Source organism: Canis lupus, chromosome 12 (assembly GCF_003254725.2).
Source record: "Canis lupus dingo isolate Sandy chromosome 12, ASM325472v2, whole genome shotgun sequence".
NCBI classification, from domain to species: Eukaryota; Metazoa; Chordata; class Mammalia; order Carnivora; family Canidae; genus Canis; species Canis lupus.
The window spans coordinates 28,284,210-28,308,069 of NC_064254.1; the positions used below are offsets into that span (position 1 = coordinate 28,284,210).

General features: G+C 31.3%; 1 protein-coding gene across 1 annotated transcript in view; it reads right to left on the reverse strand.

Moving 5' to 3' along the window:
* EYS (eyes shut homolog) overlaps positions 1–23,860 on the reverse strand; it is a 1,522,493-nt gene that overhangs the window by 911,129 nt on the left and 587,504 nt on the right. The window contains exon 19 of the mRNA XM_025419151.3: positions 21,746–21,942. Coding sequence (XP_025274936.3) covers positions 21,746–21,942 — 197 coding nt within the window. The remainder of the gene's footprint in view (positions 1–21,745; positions 21,943–23,860) is intronic.

Consider the following 23,860-nt stretch of genomic DNA (forward strand, 5'->3'; position numbering starts at 1 on the left):
ATGACTGCATTGGAGAGTCTCTCATTCAGTACTCATCTCCAGCTATTCTACTTTAATTCAAACACAGAAATGTATCTTCAGTAAGCCCGCTCATCTCCATTCCCTGTGCAACCATGTCATTATGTAGTTTCAAGCCATTATAATATTTGACCTGAGTTACATTTCCAGTGTTGTCCTAACAAATTCCATTCTTCAGTTGCAACAAATAGAAACACAGTGATATCTTCTTTCTCAAAAACCTTCAACAATTCTTCTAATTCTTAAGAATAATGTCTAAAGTTATTAGTGGTACACATAAAGTTCTTAATAATCTAACTCTCAGCCACCCCTGCATTTGGGTTCCACTCAGAAACCATCATTTGGCACTTCCCAATTTGATGAATATGAACATGGGGCTGTGAACACTCACACACACACACAAACACACACATGCCACACACACACATGCACATAGGCTCACATGCCCTATGAATATCAAGCTATTTTCATTTCCATAAATATTCATAGTTTTCTTTTACACTGGACTACCTACCCTAACTCTACTATCAAAATCATGTCTTTCTTCATTTTCTTCATATTGTAGTTTAGCTGTAGCTTATATCAACACATTTTTCTTGACTCTATTACAAGATATACTTTCATGGTATTTAGCCCAAAGTGTCATTTACTACATTGCATTCTTTTTCTTTTCTCATTTCTCTACACTGCTTGCTATGCTTTACTCCCAAGACCATATACTCCGTAAGGCTGCTTATATATTTCCTATATTCAATTTTAATTCCTAAGACACTACCGAGCATATAGCCAATGCTCAATTAAGTACTTGACAAAAAAAAAAACAAAAAAACAAACAAACAAACAAAAAACACAAAGACTACTATAAGTACCAAAAATAGGAGAATGTGAATAATCTTTGTTATGATTGATTTGTGGGGAGAAGCAACTTGTCATTTGGTTCATTGTTTGTTTTTTATGAAGAAGATACAACTAACAAATCCTGACACAAAACAGACAATGAATCATTTATCATCACACTGATTTTCTATTAGTACCTTTTTTTTTTTTAAAGAAAAACTTTATCTTCTGGGAGACACTAAGGGGATCTTTTCACTTTGCTTTATAGGTTTCAAATGTGAAAACAAGTAAAAAGAAAAGAACAGAGTTCATGTTTAATTACCAAAACAACTGCAAAAATATGGCAGAAACAGTAGAATAAGGCCTTTAAGTAGATTTTCTTTTGACTTCCAAGAGTCTGAAAATATAATAATTATTTATAGCATTTAAAAGATGACCTAAATGAAATGAGAATAACAAATTCAAAGTTAGTTTGATTGTAAGAGACGAAGAAGAAAAATATGGGTGCACCTAATTATCAATTAATCTCTCGATAAGCTGCAAATTAAGATATAAATATATCCTTTTGACTATTTTACATGTCAAACAAGTGTACTGGAAAGGAATAGTTTGAGAGATTTTCCAATAAATTTGTGGCACTGAAACCAAGACTAATTGCAATAGACCCTTCATTGGAGACTTTAAACAATAGGGTAAAATTCATCCTACTTCATGTCACTAAGGCAAATATGGAGAAAGGAAACACAAACATGGTCACATTTTATTTTCAACTGTCTCTTACTGCAATGTAAGGTTTAACTTGTAAAAGGGCTATCATTTCAAAGATACAATTGCTTGTATCTTTTTGAAAGGCAAAGCAAGGGCAAAATGACACATTATTAAGAAGCATTTTTTTATTATTCTTCCTTTTTATTTATTTATTTATTTCTGCATTTTTCTTAATAAAAGAAGAATGAAAATGGAAGAAAAAATAAGTCTACACAGTTTTAAAACATCCTGTGTTATATTGTTAGATTTTATTTGCAAATTTATGACCAATGTTTATATGCATTTTTTCACATGCTAGAAACATCAGATTTAACTTATTCTGGTTATGCTTTCTCTTTTTCCTGTAAATAAAACCCTAAGAGAGTTTTCATGGATTACAGGTTTTCGTATTTTCCTTTCATCACGGTTCATTGTTTTGCATAATGTACAAAAATATATATAACATACCCAGTCCATTTTAGCCAAAGAAGAAAAATAAACTTTACAAGTCTTAAAACCCTTCAAAGGTAACTCTACAAGAAAAAAAATACTTTTTTTACTTTAAGTTAGTAAATAAATGTTATTGAAATAATAATAATAATAATGAGATGGCTAAGTTGAGTTTTAAGTTGGTATGTAAATGTTATTGAAATAATTAAAATAATAATAATAATGAAATGGCTAAGTTGAGTTTTAAGTTGGTATGTAAATGTTATTGAAATAATAATTAAAAATACACATTATGTATTCATTCCTTAGTACCTAAAATTTACGATCTATGCACAACCGCATTCCTACAGAAATGACATCAAAAACACTATGTACCATAAAGATTTTCCACTCTTTGCCAATTGAGAAAAGCAAATTTAAAATTTTTAGGAGGAAACTCCATGACAGCATAGGAATAGATTATACAATGCAATATTTTCTTGAGTTATTTAAGATTATACCTACATCTTAAGCTGTTAGCTGTGTATAGGAATGTGTAACCAAGGAGAAAACTTAAATAATCTATAACTTCGAATTAGTGATGATTGTTAGCAGTAACTAAAAATATTTTTGCCTTATTTTGTGCTTAAAATTATCTTGAACCTTCATAAAAATGCAAACTAATAACTATAGTTAATTGCTTCAAATACTAAATTCATTGCATGCCAAGCTTAAGACATATTTAAAAGGAAATGCTATTTTCATCTCTCACCATGCTGTGCTGAATTATTTTTAATATATTATTTAACTAACAGTAAACATAAAACATGTCAAAAACTCTATGTATTTATAGTTTTCATAGAATTATATGACCAGAGAAAATTTTTGAATTAGGACTCACAGAATGACAAAGCTAATAAAGTTTAATTGAACAGTACATTTTTTTATTGATAACATTGTTTCCCAAATATTTTCCACTGGTTTTAACATAACTATGATAGTCACCATGGTCATGCACATTCTGTGTTGCTCAGCCCATGTATACTCCTCTTTGCCCTTTATAATGACTCAATTCTTTCACACATTTGTGTATTCTAATTTCTGTGAAATTTTCACTCATCCTGCTATAATATGATGTCAGGTGGTTATCATTTGGCTCCAATTCCAAATATACAAAATAACCCCATCCAAATTATTTTCTATTAATCTCTGATGATGAAAGTAATACTACAAGGCTACAATGTAATGAGAAACAGAAATGTGTATGTAAGTCATGATATTCTGTGCCAGTACTTAATTATACATTCACAATCCAAATAACTAGGAAATAATTTGGATTTTTGAGATATTGATAAATATTAAAATATAAAATTAAGATCATTACTGTGGAGAGTTTTAGACATGAAGTATATGTCCATAGGCCCTCCTCTGAAAACACTACCAAAAAAAGACACCATAAGGGTCAGATCCTACTTAAAGTTAGGCAATATCAAAATGGGAGGGAGTTCATTTTTATGCCTTATACTAATTTCTAGGATTAGAGTGAGATCATTTGCCTTTGAAAAATTAACAACAGTGGGCAGCCCAGGTGGCTCAGTGGTTTAGCGCGCTTTGGCTCAGGGCGTGATCCTGGAGACCTGGGATCAAGTCCCACTTCGGGCTCCCTGCATGGAGCCTGCTTCTCCCTCTGCCTGTGTCTCTGCCCCTTTTTGTGTGTGTTTCATGAATAAATAAATAAAATCTTTTAAAAACTAATTAATAAAAGATAACGGATATAGAATTATACCTGAAGTGCCAAAGCATGAGGAAATTTAAGTAATTTAAGGAGTTAATATTTTCAATTCAGCAAAATTGTTGTGTACCTTTGAACAAAAATTTATTTCACATAGTGTGTTATTAAATTTAGAATGTTAGAACAAGAAAGAGTTCTCAAAGGATTTTTCTGTATATATGTGGAAGATCTTTAGTAATTATCTAAATATCCAGGATATGCAGAGACATGTAAATCTATAATTACGCCGAAGTAAAAATTTATTCATGCGCAACGCAAAACTGAAGTATGGAAGTTACTTAGATAATGAATGTGTCTGACTGATCTTTCTACATTTACCTTGCTACTTATCATTGTATGATCTTCAAAAAAATGCCACCTCCAACTACTTATTAGTAGTTATAAGAATAAATGGTATATGAAGAGTCCAAGAAAAAAATAGTTCCTTACTGGACAATAACTATGTAACTATCTTAGGCCTTGTATTTACCACAGTAAAGCAGTTAATTCTATTTTTTTGGCCATATTTTACAACTTTGGGGGTAAAGTATATAAAATACTTGCAAATTAGAAACGCAAAAAGTTGATTGATACTGTATGATTTTGAGGAATGCCCTGTTGTGGAGTATCGTAAGTGGTCACTGTATAATATGCAAGCACTGGGTCTGTTTAGTAGCTGAAAAAAATGCTCAAATGTATATTTAACAATTTTATCTAAATGTGGCTTTAATAGGGGGTTATAAATTAGCTGTTGCCGATGTAACTAGATCCTGTTTTAGACCTGATAAAAAATACATTAACTTTGATAGCTACTTCTCAATTTATTTATGGTCTCAAGTTCAATGGCTTGAATTTCACGAGTAAATATTCCAGTGAATGTTTTTACTCATAGTTGGTGTCCAATCACCAGAATAAACTTCCCTTTCCCCATTTATTTTATTATATAAGTTCCGTTTCTTTCTATTTCGTGCAATGGGGCAAGTCAAATAACCAATTCCCATAACTATGATATTCTGAAAGTGTATAATAGGATAAATAATTAAGATATGGACTTGCATTATTTTGTCTTACAGATACACACACAAACACACACACACACACAAGCAAAACATGTATTCCCTTCTGTACTTTGGACTTTTATACTACAGGGACAGAAATAGAAGTTGGCTTTTATTTTTAAAGAATACAGAGTATGATATTTGGGTTTCCTGGAGAAATGTAAATGAAGCAAAGATCTTTGAGGAAGAGCAAGATGAAGGAGAGGGTTGGAGATAGAGAAGTAAATATCTCAAGTATAAGAGAAGAAACACAATTCTTGGTGGGGGGGGGTAGATCTACAGTATTCTTTAGTGGAGTATGTTGTCCTACAGCTCTGGGGTTTTAGAGTAGGGTGGATGTGATTTAGAAAAAAAGTAAAGAACGTGGCATTTCTTACAGACACATACACACTTAGATCAGCTATATATAAGTACCTCATCTAGGATTGCTACCAGACTGCAGTCAGGGTATATGCATAGTATAATGGTAGTGCTATACTTAATTCTACAGAACTGAAGCAAGATGATTTTCAGATAAGAGTGTTGACCCAGTTTCAGTATGGCATAAAGGGATGAGTCTGGAATCTTAGAAGTAACTACTTATTTAGAATATGCCACTAGTCTATACTGAAACTAAGGCTGATTTAAAAATGCTTATGTGATAAATAAAATAGAACAAAGAGAAAACAAACATACATCTGGATGTTCTCAGTGAAATAAAGACTAATGCTTCTGAAAATGCATTCTGTATCCAAGTCACATAATAAGTTATTGATATTTTGTTCCATAATGGAAGACTGCCATTTTTATGTGGAAGTAATTATCCTACAAATGCATTCAATGACTCAAATTTAGATAGGGCTACTGGCATAGGACATTCATTAAGAGACACACAGGCTTCCAATGAAAGGAATCATAGAATAAATAGTGAGAAAAAAAATATCTGCCTGGTTGTTACCTTCTTCCTTTCCTTTTCTTTTTGTTTTAGGTTTTCTTTATTTAAGTAATCTGACACCCAACGAGGGGTTTGAAGTCAGAGTCTCAAGATCAAGAGTTACATGCTCTTCTGACTGAGCTAGCTAGGTGCTTCAAGTAATTAGTATTTCTTACACTGGGTATGGTGAGGGATGACTCATGGCACTTAATTTTCATTGTCAATACTCTCCATGATAGTCACAAATGTAATTGCTTCTTTAAAGTACTATAGGATTTCAAACAAGGAGAAAAGTCTGTTGGGGAGTTTAGTTCTTGCCTAGCAAATCCTAGTCAGTTCAGTCAATATCAGCTAGTTCTTCTTCTTCTTCTTCTTCTTCTTCTTCTTCTTCTTCTTCTTCTTCTTCTTCTTCTTCTTCTTCTTCTTCTTTAATATCAGCCAGTTCTACCTTCCAAATACCAAATGTTGTAACATATGCTGTGCAGGATTAGAAACAAATAATTGGCCAAAAGAAAGAAGTACTAGGATCAGATGCAAGAAGAGAAAGGAAAGTGAACTTGGAAATAAGAACAGCCTTACTCTTCAAGAGTACAGGGTAATGGGATTAATTATATTAAGGGATGGGACATTGAAGTTATAGCCAGAATTGGCCAAAAAAATATTAATCTTTTAAATGATTCCCAGTATAAAGATCTTAAATTTATATTCAAAGCCGCATTGTGGCCCCAAAATTTATCTAAATACATTTCACAAATTTTTAAGTTTGAAATTAAATAGATGATTTTTTCAAGAAATACTGACTGGTAAAGGAACAGAGAAATATGATGATCAGTGACATCTATGAGCATTGCTGTTCTCCCAAGGCATGCTAATATTGTGCTTCTAAAGAGTGATAAAAATGGTATATTTAACATTTTACATGGTAACATATCACGTGTCTGATCAATGGTAGGAGATAAAACTTACCTATATATTTTTCTCTGAACATAAGCTTATATTTATGGAACTAACATAAGTCATATAAATCATAAAATGCAAATTATAAGAATATATTTTTAATTTCTATACACTTTATACTTTAAATAAGCTTAAAGTTCAGTACCTGCATGTAAGTGCTTACATTTTCTAATTTTTCATATAAATCTTAAACAAGCGATAGACATAAGATTTCTAAATCCACAGATGCAAAATGTCTATTCATGTTGCCAAGAAGCCAGATGGCATTCAAATTTTTTTAAGAAAGAACTTTTCCAATATCCATATAACACCTGTCCACTCCAATTATTAGATACTCAAAAGAGATACCAAAATGGGATTTAATATCTTATACAGTATATAATTGTTATGAATAAACTAATGATACATATGCATATTATTAAAATTATTCTTTCATTCATTATATTCTTTATAATTTTAATGATATTAAATAATATATAATAAGTACTAGAGGTCCTCAAACTAAAAAGTAGTTCACTTTTTTCATGTTAATTACCTTAAAGGAATCAAAGAGAAATCTTGCCACACTTACATATAGCTTGCATTGTGATATACAGTAATATTTAACTTGGACTATTACAAAAGTCTTTTACTCTTCAATTTTATTTTTTTCCTCCATTAATTTTATGAATTCTGGAGTTATGAACTCATATATCCCTACAGATTTTTAAGGGTCTTCATTTTCTAATTTATAGATATAATGAAACATAGTTAATAGTATAATAAATAGTTTTAATTCAAAGGGATATGAGATTTTGTGATACTAAAGAAGTTTTTAAAATAAAGTATTTATAGATCAACAGTCCTTTCTGTATGTTTTAAGTACATTTATTTCCTGAAAATTTATTAGATTATTTTAATTAAATACAAGAAAAGGAAGAAAGTACACATGAGACAAGCTGTGGTGTCTATACAGTTCTATAGGTCCTAATTCCAAAATTTATTATGACCTTTATTAGGTCAACAGAATTGTTTTGAAGATTCACTCTGGCTATCTCTTTTATATCATCTAAGTTAAAAGGCTTTGGGCTAACAATTCATTCTGACTAAGCCAGAGAACTGCACAAAGGCAGAAGACCTAGGATCTGTTCCCACTTGGATTGGAGACAGTAATTATCACATAAATGGTCAGGGTACTTTTACATTTGAATCCATATAAACAACAATGCCTAAAAAAATGAAGAGCCATCCTTGACTCTTCTTTCTGCTCCCACCTTTGACCAATATTAAAATTTTGATTGTTACTTCACAAATCTCTTTCAACCTTACCCATTTTCTCCCTGTTCATGCCCTCTTCTGGACTCATATCACCCTTATCTACTTGGTACTTTATTTCAGCCAGATAAATTGCTCTCAAAAGTTATTTCTCCAAAATTTGACTGCCTTACAAGCACAATATTGTGCTTCTAAAGAAGCTGCCTTACAAGTCTTTAAAGGATTTTCTCTTGTTTATAGGATTAAGTCCAAAGTTTTACAATCACCTTTTACAAATCTCTTGAGGGTCTGACTCCTCAGTATTTTAGCACACCTACTTTTGTCATACCTTTAGTATATTTTTAATTTAAATGGCAAGGAAATCCCTGTAATCCAACAAAATCTTCATGCTATTTCATCTTTCCTTGCTTCATGTATTTTCTTTCTGCATTTGTTATGACTTATATCAGTGTGATGAGCTCCTCCTTTATGATGGAAGTCAAATGACACCTTCTTTTGAAGCCTTAAAAAGTAATTTTTTTCTGTATTCTCCCATTGAAGCTGTATGTATTTGTAGTGTGTTGCCCTTACATACTATGTTACATGTATTTTTACAGATTTCCTGAATAAACTGTTGACTTATTCATTTAAGATACATATTTATCTCTAAGCCTTTAAGTATATGTCAGGTCAAAACCACTTAAGAAATGTTTGTTGTATAAACAGATAAGGTAGTTAATTTTTAAAAAGATATTTATAGGGATGCCTAGGTGGCTCAGTGGTTAAGTATCTACCTTCAGTCCAGGGCATGATCTTAGAGTCCCGGGATGGAGTCCCACATCAGGCACCCTGTATGGAGCCTGCTTCTCCCTCTGCTTGTGTCTCTGCCTCTCTCTCTCTCTCGGTGTCTCACATGAATAAATAAATTAAATCCTTAAAATTAAAAAAAAAGATATTTATACAGAGTGAGTAGATTATATATGACATAATATACAGCTATTCTGAATATACATTATCTATCTATCTATCTATCTATCTATCTATCTATCTATCTATCTATGCCTTTCTATGTCTAAAGCACTGGAAATAATTTTCATTCTGTCTCTCTCACACACACAGTCACACACACCTATGTGTGTGACTCTGTTTCTGTGTCTCTCTCCTACACAGTTGCACTGATAATTCAGTTTAAATCAGTTGCACTGATAATTCAGTTTACCTATATCTTTTTAAAAAATATAATATTAAAAATATCATTATTAGGTGTATAGCTCTCCTGGACCTAAAATATTTGAAAGAAGCTTGGAAAACTTTTACAGGTAAGGAAAAATCATCCTATTAAATTTGGAAGGCAAGAAGACTTTTCAGCTATATAAATTGGTCTACAAAAGGTATTGCTAAGGAACTAAAGTATGCTGTAAATGTACTGAGGCTCTGACCTGTAGAGATACAGTAATTCCACTGACAATAAGAAGTATGAGCAATTTTTTTTCTTTCCTTACTGCCCAATGTCTTTGATGAAAAAGTACTGTCAAACTAGACTGCAGAATGTAGCATTAAAGTTTAATTCTATCCAATCAGGTAGGCAGAGATCAAATTCTGAAACTGGCTTTTATTGTGGAAGAGATGGAACACTCTGAAACTCTCTTAAACCATTTCAGCAAACCAAAAATATTATAATAGCCAAGAGGAAACATTTCCAGCTTTAATTTTTTTCTTCATTGTTAAAAATATCTATGTAAGTGTAACATAAAATATAATTGGAAAGTTTGTTCTTTTCTCTCTCTCTCTTTTTTTTTTTTTCAGAGCAAGCATTTTGTTTCTTTTTCAAAGTGTGAGTCACCTTATCCCTATTTAATCCTTAATATTCCTGGTCAACCTTTTTCATAAGCACTGTTATGTATTAGGTAATCCTATAAATTCATTACATTAACAACAGAAAAATATAATAGTAATTTTTTTTAAATAACCACATATTTGCTTAAAATTTACATTTGACAAATTTCCATACAATTAGTTTCCAATACAGGACAAGCACTAAACATTAAAATAATGAAACAAATATATATTTTAAAGTGTTAAACTGTTATTTTATCTGCCGATAACTCAAACAGAAATTAAAAATCACATCATTTGGGACCCCTGGGTGGCTCAACGGTTGAACAACTCCTGCCTTTGGTTCAGGGCCTGATCACCTGTTGGGATGGAGTCCTACATCCAAGGTCCTTCCGGGGAACCTGCTTCTCCCTCCGTCCATGTCTCTGCCTCTCTCTGTGTCTCTCATGAATAAATAAATAAAATCTTTAAAAACATTCACATCATTCTAAGAGAAAGTTTAAATGATGTATACACTGAAAAATGTATTCTTTTTTATATTTTGTTTTATTTTCTATTGAAGTATAATTAATACAGTGTTACATTAGTTCCAGATATACAATGTAATTATTAACAATTCTATACATTTCTCAGTGATCATCAAAATAAGTGTACTCCTAATCCCCTTTACCTATTTCACCCATCCCCCACTCATCTCCCCTTGGGCAACTGTTTAAGAGTCTGTTTTTTGTTTGTATCTTCTGTTTGTTCGGTTTCTTAAATTCCACATGAGTGAAATTATATGAAACTTTGAAATTCCAACCTCAAGGATATTGTTTTTTACAGTAGTTTTCTAAGAATTGCTTGCTGAATTAAATTACATAATAATTAGCATTACCATGACATTCATGTTTTTTTGAATTCTAATCTTTTGAAATTAAATGAGTATTTGCCTGAAAGATATAGCAACCATCATTCTTCAGTATAATTATATAAGTAGATCAGCAATGTTCTTATTTTACTTTATATATGTGGTAATAAACTAAAATAACCTAAATAACTATGTCCCCCAAAAGAATAAAAATCTATATAAAACTTAAACATTATTTTTCTTTGGGTTTACTGTCACCTTTGGTGTGTTTGACATTGCTTTGTGTCTAAAATAATATAAGTTTAACTTTTAAAAAGTAATGATTTGGTCATGAATTATTGTCAAGTATTTTGAAAGGCAAACTACAATATAAATGCTCACCACTGAACATATATTTTTATTTATTTACCTATAGAATGGCAAACAATATGTATATCACAGTAGCACTAAACAGAGAAGAAAGTACATGCATTATAGTCAATGTGAATTTCATGAAAATATGCAAATATTAAGGTAATTAAACCTTAATGTTTATTTGGTAAATGTATATTTTACAGTGATTTATTGATATTTTGAAAATCTATAATCCATATTTAAAACACAGTGGTTAAAGCAAATAGAAAGATATTCCAGGTTCATGGATTGGAAGAAGAAATATTGTTAATATTTTTGGAAGAAACACTTATCAATTATTTAATTCTTGAAAGAGGAATAGAAATAAATCTTAAAACCAAATATTGTGCAGTCACTAGAGGAAAATACAGAACAAAGATCCAACAGTTTTATCTTAGTAATGAAAATGAGACGTGTCTACATCCCTATTTTCTTGGCATTGGCAAGTGTCATACAATTCTGCAGATAACTCTTAGCACAGGTCAGTGAAGAGAGGTAACAGGAAAAATTATACGTGTTTATTATTTCTTTGTTTGATTATTTGCATCTTTCTGTGCTTTGAAATAATTCCAATCTATATGTTCCTGTAAAAGGCAAGCAATTTCTAGGCTAAAATCAACACCAACTAACTAGGATAATCCATTCTCTGTCAATCTACAGAGATAATGCAACCCATAGAAAAATACCAATAACATTTTCCACAGAATTAGAGCAAACAATACTAAAATTTGTATGGAACCATAAAAGACTGTGAATAGTCAAAGCAATCTTGAAAAACCAGAGCAAAGCTGGAGATAATCACAACACCAGATTTTAAGATATACTACAAAGTGGTAGCAATCAAAGGAGTATAGCACTGGCACAAAAAATAGATACATGGATAATGGGACAGAATAGAGAGCCCAGAAATAAACCATGTTTATATGGTTAATTAATCTACAACAAAGGAGGCAAGAATATCAAAGGGGAAAAGACAATCTCTTCAACAAACATTACTGGGAAAACAGGACAACTACACACAAATTAAAGAAATGGAACCATTTTCTTACACTATACACACAAACTCAAAATGGATTAAATACTTAAATGTGAAATTTGAAATCATAAAAGTCTCAGAAGAAAACATAGGAAGTAATTTCTTTGACATTAGCCATAGAAACATTTTTCTATATATGTCTTCTCAGGCAAGGGAAACAAAAGCATATTAAACTATTGAGACTACATCAAAATAAAAAGCTTTTACATAGCAAAAGAAATCCTTAACAAATAACAAGGCAACCTGCTGAATGGGAGAAGATATTTGCACACAATATACCCAAAATGTATAAAGAACTTATACAGAGAAACACCAACCCCCCTCCCACAAGTAATCCAGTTAAAAATGGGCAGAGAACATAAATAGACATTTTCCCGAAGATGACGTAGAAGTAGACAACAGATACATGAAAAGAAGCTCACAATCACTAGTCATGAAGAAAATGCAGATCAAAACCACAAATATCACCTCACACCTGTCAGAATGGCTAGAATCAAAATGACAAGCAATAACAAGTGTTGGCAAGGATGTAGAGATAAAGGAATCCTTGTGCATTGCTGATGGGAATGCAAATTGAGGCAACCACTATGGAAAACAGTAAGGAGGTTCCTCAAAAAATTAAAAACAGAAACACCACATGATCTAGTAATTCTACTGCTGGGTATCTACCCAAGAAAATCAAAAACACTAATTCAAGAAGATATATGCAAACCTATGTTCACTGTGGCATTATTTATTTACAATAGCTAAGATATGGAAGCAGTCTGTGTTCATCAGTAGATGAATGGGTAAAGAAGATGTGAGATATATATATGTATATACACATAATACATACATATATATACTTACATACATATATATACATATATACATAAATATATACATACATATATACATACATATATATACACATAATACATACATGGAACAAATATAATGAAATATACAATGTATATATACGTATATATATATACATAAATAGATACATGGAACAAATATAATGAAATGTACAATGAGATCTTGCCATTTGCAATAACATGGGTGGACTAGAGGGTATAATGCTAAGTGAAGAAAGTTAAACAGAGAAAGACAAATACTGCATGATTGACTCATATGTGGAGTTACAAAATAAATAAATGAATAAACAAAGAAGAGATGGCCCCCCAAAAAACCAACAAATAAACAAAAGTATCCTAGACTCTTAAATACAGAGAACAAACTGGTGATTGCTAGAGGAAAAGTAGGTTGTAGGGTGGTGGGGTGGGGAAATGGAGGAGGGTGTATGAAATAAAGGGGATAAGAGTACACTTACTGTTTTTGGTGTAATTTTAAATGAGATTGATTTCATAATTTCTTTTTCTGCTGCTTCATTATTAATGAATAGAAATGCAACAGATTTCTGGACATTGATTTTGTATCCTGCAATTTATTGAATTCACAAAACAGCCCAAGTGTCCATTGACTGATAAATGGATAAAGAAGATGTGGTATGAACACACACATGTGTGTATAAATTTATGTGTATGTATATGTGTATGTATATAATGTATATACATACACATACAATGGAACATTAGTCATAAAAAATGAACTCTTACCATTTGCAATGATATGGATAGAACTAGAGAGTATTACGCTACATGAAATAATTCAGTCAGGGAAAGACAAATACCATGTGATTTTACTCATGTGGGATTTAAGAAACAGAACAAACAATCAAACAATCATAATGGAAAAAAAGAGAGACAGACAAGCCAAGAGATAGGCTCTTAACCTACAGAGAACAAGACAATGGTTACTAGAGGAGTGGTAAGTGGGGGCATGGGTTAACAGGTGATGGGGATAATAAGTACTGGTGTGGTATGGAAGTGTTGAATCAATAAATCTACACCTGAAACTAATATTACACTGTATATTAAATAACTGGAATTTAAATAAAAACTGAAAAAAAGTACATTTATCTTGATGAGCCCTGGGTAATGTGTAGATTTGTTGAATCATTATTTTGTACACCTGAAACTAATATAACCCTGTATATTAATTATACTTCAATAAAAAATAAAAATAAAAAACAAAACTGTTCTAAAAATTTAGAAATTAAAAAAAAAAAAAAACCCACAGTGGCTTACTTGATCTGGAGAATAAATTACAAAATGTATAATTTAACAAATACCCCCAAATACTGGAAATCTCATGATGGTTTTTAAAGCATGAACACACACATGCACACAAAATAAAATAAAATAAAGCATGAATACAGGATAAACTTTAGTGATTAATTATAAGAGTTCTGATAGCTCAGAAGGTCATTAAAGGGAGTCCTCATCATTACAAAATAAAATTGAAAATAAATAAGGAAATATAATCCTACATTCGAACATAGCAAAAGGCCTAATTTAATGAATGAAATACATAGTTTTATATTAAAATTATATCATAATGTAAAAACACTTTACATATAACAATCAAAATAGGTTCACATTTTAAATGTGAGTATCTTTGTCTTCTGAAGCAATGTGCTAAAATAGCATTTATGATGATCATACAGTAGACCTATTAAGGAAAATGGGTCCTGCTTATTATCCTATCACTTGCAATACTCTGTAAGGCAATATAATGCAATTTATTTTTCGTATAAATAGATTCTTGCAATTATTAATTTGTTTTTTGATTCTCGGTCTAAGGTTTATCTTTTTGGAGAGGAAAACAAAATAAAAAGTCGTTAGAGGATTACATAGTCCATCTGATATTTCTGAAAACATAGTCTTTAGGTAATAGAAACCACCTAAGTGTGGTTTTAAAAATGTAGATGTTTTATTCCAAGTTATAAAAAGAATTAACTTGCAGCAAATGTGGTTGATGATTGTTGAAAATGAGTTACTGTAGATCAATACCTTTACCCTGTATACTTCATAAGTTACCTATAACCCCTGATTATTTTAACCAAACATAGAAAGAAATGTCATCTTTCCTTACTTATTATATGAAGGGATTTAGGAAGGCTTACTTATCTCAGATATTTAACAATATGCTATGGTTGCTGAGATCTTAAAATTATTAGTTTTTCCTGATTTTCTTAAATATTTTTTAAAAGTAAAAATACTAATGTGAGTAATCAAATATTTTAAACTTCTTTTTAAACATAATGCACACAGTAGTAAAAACTAGTTTCACTCAGTTCATTACAGAAAGTATAATGAAGCTTTAGTGAATGAGAAAGGCAAGAATATAAAATACTTCAAGACTATGGATGCCTTTAAAAAAGCAGGGGCATCTGGGTGGCTCAGTGGTTAAGCATCTGCCTTTGGCTCAGGGCTTGATCCCAGGGTCCTGGGATGGAGTCCACATCAGGCTCTCCAAAGGGAGCCTGCCTCTCCCTCTGCCTATGTCTCTGCCCCCACACCTCTCTCTCTGTGTGTCTCTCATGAATTAACAAATAAAATCTTAAAAAAAAAAAGGCTATGGAGGCAATGATAAAGAGGAGTTGAATTTGGAGGAAATATCAAAATGAGGGGACATTTCCAATTGGACAATGGGAAAGTTGTGGTAGATGGAGAGGGACTCTGCAAAGCCAAAAGCAGAGAACACCAAGGAAAAAATTGTCTGGAACAGGATTTCACATACTAAGAACAAAAACAAATATCTTTGTGTCTCAGTGTTTTGTTTTATAAATTATTTGCTAAATTCTTTATAATCTACATGGTGCCAGAGAAAAAAGTTATGTATAATGTTTTTACTTATTTCTATAGCCCTCTGCTGTGTGATTCTAATTTGGATTTTAGTGTGATTTCAACATAGTTTTTATGGTTTAATAAAACTGGCGCACATTAAAATGCTATTAAACTGTTACACATGGTTAATAATACTTATGGACTTCTGAAAGCAGCCATTATTAAACTGAACAAAGTCATTAATGTCTTTAAACTTTGTATCAGGATATAAACTACAAAAGAGATGTTTAACTGTATCTACAGAATAGTCATGGTATGTGACTATATGTTTTTTCTTTTTTTATAATATATTTATATATATATATTGTATTAGTACTCTAATGAAAATTAAAACAACAAACAATGACAACAACAAAACACCTCACTGTATTTATTCTAGAATTGACTTTCCCACTGATCATGACTTTGTAGGCAATTAACAGTACAAAACTCCTATGGTTTTGTTCCTTCATCTATGTACTAACTAGGTTACCAGAGGTAATCTGTATAAGCTTCTGCAGCCCCCAAATTCTATCTTAGTAAGAAACACCCATTTGAATTTAGGACTAGAAATACAATCATACATTATTATATTTTCTTTCTTTTTTAAAGATTTTATTTATTTATTCATGAGAGACAGAGAGAGAGAGAGAGAGAGAGAGAGAGGCAGAGACACAGGCAGAAAGAGAAGCAGGCTCCATGCAGGGAGTCTGACGTGGGAGTCTATCCTGGGTCTCCAGGATCACGCCTGGGCTGAAAGTGGTGCTAAACCACTGAGCCACCCAGGCTGAGCCATTATTATATTTTCTGAACAAAAGGTTGTTTTCCTTTATTTTAAATAACAAATAAAGGCAAAGATTTTGAAAAATCTTTTTTTTGACATTTTATTTTTTATTTTTTAATAAATTTATTTTTTATTGGTGTTCAATTTGTCAACATTGACTATATTTTTTATTTTCAACATTCATGTTATTAACTTAATATATCTTCACTGGGCAATACAAATGAACTGACTGAAAGGTTTGAGTTGCTGAACACATATATTACTAAAAATAAATTTAGGTTTGGAAATGTCCTGTCACTTCTCCAGAAATGATCTAAGGTATAATTATAAAATTGTCTTTATTTTTTTTATTTTTTTAAAGATTTTATTTATTTATTCATAGAGATGCAGAGAGAGAGAGAGAGAGGCAAGACACAGGCAGAGGGAGAAGCAGGCTCTATGCAGAGAGCCCGACATGGGACTCCATCCAGGGTCTCCAGATTATGCCCTTGGCTGCAGGCGGTGCTAAACCGCTGTGCCACCAGGGCTGCCCTAAAATTGACTTTAAAGTATGATTGAATTACTTAAACACCATGTTCCTTGGCACCTAACAGTCCAGTTATTGTTTATCTATAACTAATCCCAGCTTATTTTGCTTGAAATGGTTAACTAATTTATGTCAGTATTCAAAGTAATATTACCTATGTATTTGTCCATAGTAATGAGGAAACTGGCTACATATCACTGGCTTATTCACTTTATCATCTCAAGGATCATACTCTAAAAAGTTAGACTTTAGTAATCCTTTCTTTTTTTTATTTTTTTTTCTAATTACGGACTACCTATTCCTTTCAAAATCTAGCTACTATCAAAAAAAATTAAAAATTAATACTAGCTGTTCTTTTTTTTAAGATTTTATTTTTAAGCAATCTCTACACCCAATGTGGAGCTTGAATTTACAATCCCAAGATCAAGGGTTGTACTCTCTACTTACTGATTCAGCCAGGCACCCCAATACTAGTAGCTATTCTTAATAGGTATCATTGTTTTAGTTATAAAGTAGTCTAAACGAATCAGATGTCTTCATGAGAAAAATTGGCAATGACCAAACTATCAATCTGACAATCTCAGACCTAGAGAAGCCCAATACTCAATGTCTGGAGAGTAAAGTGGAGATGTTTAAATGGGTTCATACATGCTCATCAATTTCACCCTGCATCTAAGCCACCATAACACATGTAGTTAAAATACATTTTCTCAGGCATGCCTCTGCATTAATATATGCTTCTACTCCATTGCCTTAACTGGGCAGTTCTATCATTTAAAACAGTCTTGTAGACATAGAAATAATTTAATAAAGAAGAGTCTGCCAATAGAGTTGGGATATAAAAGTGGTCATTTGAGACATCTAGGTAAACAGCAATGAAGATCAATAAAACAGGCATAGAAATGTTAGTAACTGAGACTCCAAGTCAACTTAAAAAATTCTGTAACAAGAAATGAGCTAAGTTATTGGAACTTGAAGAAAAATGAATTCGTCAAATAAATTACTTTGCAAACAGAAAATAACATGGTTTACTAAGTGGGCATTATATTTATAATGTAAAAAAACACAGCTACTTAAAAAGTACTTATGTATTGAAAAGTAAGAGAAAATAAATAATATTCTTCTAAAGAAGAATTTTATAAACCAGATTTTAAAATAGGGTAAGAAATAAGTAGATAATTCAGAAGGAATTTTTTAAAAAGACATAAAAACGGAAAATAAAATATTTGATAGAGTTTTAATTTTTTTAATTTTGTGATGTACAATATATAAGCAATATTAGTACCCAAAGAAAAATACAGAATGAATGAATCAGCATTATTGCTGAAACAAATAATAAAGGAATAATAAAGTTTTCTAGATATGAAGAAAAAATAAGAAAAATATATAACATCACATATTCTGGTTAAATCTTCAATGTCAAAGATAAATGGGAATTGAATTAAACTATAAATTATCTACATGCCAGTCATTGAGTTAGTATTTTATCCATAACTTCTAGTTAAATTAAAATCGTGTATCAGCTTTCATGAAGGAAGTGAATCAACTTAATTCATAAAACATGATATTCATGAAACTAGGCCATTCTCTGGTTCATTTTCTGCAATGATGGAAGTGAAAGCAAAATAACACCAGCAACTACCTAATCCTTAAACAATACCAAGATCTAAAAATTCATACTTCTCCAAGTTCTAATTTATATGTGAAACCAGTAACACAACAAAATCACTTAGGTTGGCAGTTTCAAATTCTCCAGGCAGTTTGTGATATAGCATAAGGTTTCAATCAGAAGAAAATTAGTTCTCCCTTAATCATCAGGAAACCAACAGTATAGCATATTCTATAGGTCATTAAAGGCTGAAGTGTTTTACTAACAAAATTTCATCAGAAATAAGACTTTGGGAGAACCTGGATAGCTCAGACTATGGTTAAGCAACCCATTCTTGATTTCGGTTCAGATCATGATCTCAGTTCAGGGTTGTGAGGTAAGCCCCATGTTGGGCTCTGCTCAGCAGGGTGTCTGCTTGAGATTCTCTCTCTCTGTCCTCCTTCCACTTTCTCTCTTTTTCTCTAAATAAATAAATAAATATTTTAAAAAAATACTTCAGGATAAGTATTGTGAATGTAGAAACTTACAGGTTTTGATCTTTTTTTCCAATTAAAATCAAACAAAATTTAGAAAGCTGATTAACAACAACAAAAAGCAGTGAGAACACAGACATTAACTCTGATTTGTGTTAACATTGACAGAAGATGAGCATAATGAAGACAGTGACAAAAGTTACCACATTTCTAAGAGTATGCTTTTTCTTTTTGATAAAATTTGAATAATGGAAAATAGGGATCTAACAGCAGGTTTTGTATCATTTTTTAAAAAAGATTTTGTTTATTTGTTTTAGAGAGAGAGAAAGAGAGAGACAGCATGAATGGGAGGGGCAGAGAGAGAGGGAGAGAAGGAATCTCAAGCAGACTCCACGTGGACTTGGAGCTCCACACAGGCTCTTTTCCAGGACCCTGAGATCATGACCTGAGAGGAAACCAAGAACAGACTGTGCCACTCAGGGCCCCAGATTTTATACAATTCTTTTAAATAAACAAAAATGATTTTTACTATGGTTTAAATAAACATATCACAGATTAATCCTTAACCCACACACAAATATATGATTTAACTTGCAAAACACTCCATCCCATAAGTTTTCTTTTGTAAATAAATGGTTTAAGAATTGTGCTAACTCGGCACCAGCACCAACATCGATGGCTATTCACAGTCACTCTGCAAGTCTCTTAGAAACTGAAACTCCTAAGGCATTTAAATTTACCATTCACAGACTTTCAGGAGCTTTCAGGCATATTGAATCAACTTTGAAAATTTTGAAAACAGACAACTCTTATTTAAATGAAATTTGAATAACCTTGTAACTGCAATGGTTGTCTATGCTTATCCCTGGGAGATAAGCCAGGAAAAGAAGCAAGTCTTTTCAGTCTAAATTCTATTGACTTCATGCTTTAAGAAAGGTCAGCCTAACCAGCTCATGAATAACATCCCTTAAAAGGAAGATTTATAGAGTAGCTTTTATAGTGCTTGAATTAACAAGGTTGTAAAAAAACATATATTTTAGTTTTAGGGTCAATTCTTTCCCTTTCTTTCTCTTCCTTTCTTTCTTTCTTTCTTTCTTTCTTTCTTTCTTTCTTTCTTTCTTTCTTTCTTTCTTTCTTTCTTTCTTTCTTTCTTCTTTCTTTCTTTCTTTCTTTCTTCTTTCTTCTTCTTTCTTCTTTCTTTCTTTCTTCTTTCCTTTCTTTTCTTCTTTTTTTTCAACAGAGTAAGTTTCCTTCCATTAATGGAACCTTGATTTACAACATCATATCCATTGGAAATAAATGTTCAACTTACTGTTGTTGATTTCATCCAGGCACTGATTAGAGGGTCCTTGCAATGGTCAAGTGGTCATTTTTGTGATATTTTACATAATTATAATTGATGTTAGAAACCTGTTTACTTTCTATACTTATCAAACCACCAGAGCAAAATAAGCAAAATTCATGCTTAAAAATACAAAATACAACAGAGACAAGACACACACACACATACACACACCCTACAAATAAAAATGGCATGTTAGCCACTATGTAATAAAGAATAGCTGTGTCATAATAATAAATTAACACTGTCTACATATGTTAAATGAAACAGTCTGCTTGGGTTTATGTGAAATCATCATCTATGTGTGCCTTACTAAAGATATGCCCCAAATAAAATGATCAAAATAAATAAAAGGACAAAATACAGTGTAGATAATGAACGAAGAAAATAAGGTGGTGGCAATATTAAATATAATGCAGACTATATTAATAATTTTAAAAAGAGATAATTGATAAAATATAGAAATGATAGACACACTTTACCATTAAATAATTATGCACCAAAATACATATGGTATTTCAACCTTTCAATAACTTATTTAGAAGAAACACAGTTCACAGATTTTAACTTAGTACCAGTCTCTCAAAAATCAGACTGAAATAGAAAAGATAAACTATATTTTTAAATACGTGGTTTCAATTAATATTTTACAAATTGAACAGGTAATGGCTAAATTCTCAAATGACCAACCAATTATACATTATATAATCATAAAGAACAAAGGTAATGAAAATTTATTTCCTACGAATTTTTAAAAGATATCTTAAATAGTAGTTGGTTGAAAAATGCAGTGACACATTTATTTTTATAAATCTTAGCAAATGAAAATTTTATCAGTTGTTAAGATCTTAGAATTACAAGTACAGCAGGAAGACTAATGAATCTCTATAAGAAGTAAACTATAAATACAAACTATGTATCATTCATATGGTATAATATTTAAGAAAAAGAGTAAGAATTCAATTCTGAGAAAGATAGCTGATATGAAACAATTATAAAATGAGAGATGATCAAATTTGGAAGTCCAACATGGGATTTATATGGAAATAACACATAAATAATGCTTTCTTAGAATTGTTAGTTTAAAATTTATGATTTCATTTTTGTAAGATGAAAACTTACTTCAACATTTAGTATCTACATTTCAGAGTGCATCACTACTAGGATGTTTATATGCTTTCCTAAATATATATTTGGTTAATTGTAAGTAAATAAATACTGACCTGCAGTAAAACAAGTGTCCAGGCCCATCAACACAAATCGTTCCATTAAGACAGAGGATCAAACTCAGTTCAGGCTCAGCACTGTCAATATTTATTTCACAATATGCATCAGTGTATCCACTTGGGCAAATGCAAGTAAAGCCATGGACTGATTTCTGACAGAAGTCTTCATTTATACAAGGAATTGATGTGCAGTTCTAAAGTAAGAAAAAGAGAATTAAATTTGATTATTAGTGATAAGACTAACAATTTTATTAAAATATTTTATTTAAACATTTTTGAGAAATCTAAATGAAAGCTTATCTGATATTCCCTTCCTCTAGTAACTGAAATATTTCTAGAAATAAATTATTTTTATTTTTTTATCAATAGCAATACTCTGTCAAATGTCCCATTGTTGATTTTTCAGGAAAAAAAAAACTTTATTATACTTTACTGAAACATGTACCATGCAGTGAACACCTATCTCCCTACACACCTTAGTAATGGTTCTAACGCAAAGCCTATGTATATAATATCAGGAATTCGCTGACCCTTAGTATACATCTCAGTTTCCCTGGAACAGCCCCACATTCATTCTGCTACCCTAGGGTAATGTTTAATAGTGTCTTTACTAACTCTCAAAGGAATCCTGGGTTTGAACACATACTTAGAACAGATAATTCACAATTGACTTTTATCCTTCTAAAGAACAAAGGCATCTTTAATATTTTATTTAATATCCCTCTTTATTCTATTCATAATTCTTTTTTCAACAAAATTATTTTAACATGTATATTCTTTCATTTCAGATTTATTGAGGTATAGTTGATTAAAAAAAAAAAACATGTGCTATATTTAAGCTATAGAGCATGATGATTTTATTTATATATATATTGTGAAAAGATCCCCACCATTGAATTAATTCATACACCTATCACCTCACATATTTACCTTTTTTCTTTTATAGTGGAGGGAATGAGAAGTAAGAGAGTAGAAACTCTTAGTAAATGTTAGTTATAGAATACAATGTTATTACTATAGTCACCATGTTATGTGTTAGAGTCCCAGTTTCTACATCTTATAACTAAAGGTTTGTATGATTTCCCAGCCTTTCCATATTTTTCCCGGGCAATCAACCATTCTACTTTCTGTTCTTATGAATTCAACATTTTTTTTTTAGGTTCCACATAAAAGTGACACTATACAGTACAGTATTTGTCGTTAGTCTGGCTTATTTACCCTAGCATATGGCCCTCCAAGTTTATCAATATAAATGGCAAGATTTCCTTCCTTTTTAAGGCTGAATAATAGTCCATTGTGTATACAGATGCCACATTTCTTTATCCAACTTTTTGGTTGATGAACATAAGTTGTTTCTGATGGTTGGATAAACATAGGGTATTTCTATACCTTGGCTATTGTGAATAATGCTGCAGTAAACATGGAATTACAGATATCTCTTCAAGGTAATGGTGTAATTTCCTTTGGCTAATTACTCAGGAGTGTGATTACTGGATCATATGGTAGTTATATTTTTTAATTTCTTGAGGAACCTCCATAGTGTTTCCATAGTGACTACCAGTTTATACTGCCATCATCAGTGTACAGGGTTCCCTTTTTTCCACATCCTTGCCAACATCTGTAATCTCTTGCGTTTTTGCTGATAGACATTCTAATAGGTATGGGACAATATCTCACTGTGGTTTTGATTTACATTTCCCTGATGACTTGTGATGTTCAGTGCCTTTTCATATATCTATTGGCCATTTGTATGGCTTCACTGGAGAAGTATCTATTCAAGCCTATTGCCCATGTTTTAAATTGGGTTATTTGGGGGTTTTGTTTGTTTCTTTGTTTTGCTGTTGACTTGCCTGAGTTCCTTATATATTTGGATATTAATCCCTTATTAGATATGTGGTATAAGAAAATTTTCTTTGATTCCATAAGTAGCTTTTCATTTTTTTAGTGGTGGTTTGCTGTGCAAAAGCTTCATAAGTCTTATGAAGTTCTTTTTGCTTATTTTTTGCTTTCTTTGCATTTGTTTTTGGTGTCAAATCCAAAAAAATGATTGCTAAGATCAAATATCAAGGAGCTTACCAGAATGTCTTCTAGGAGTTTTAAGGTTTCAGGTCT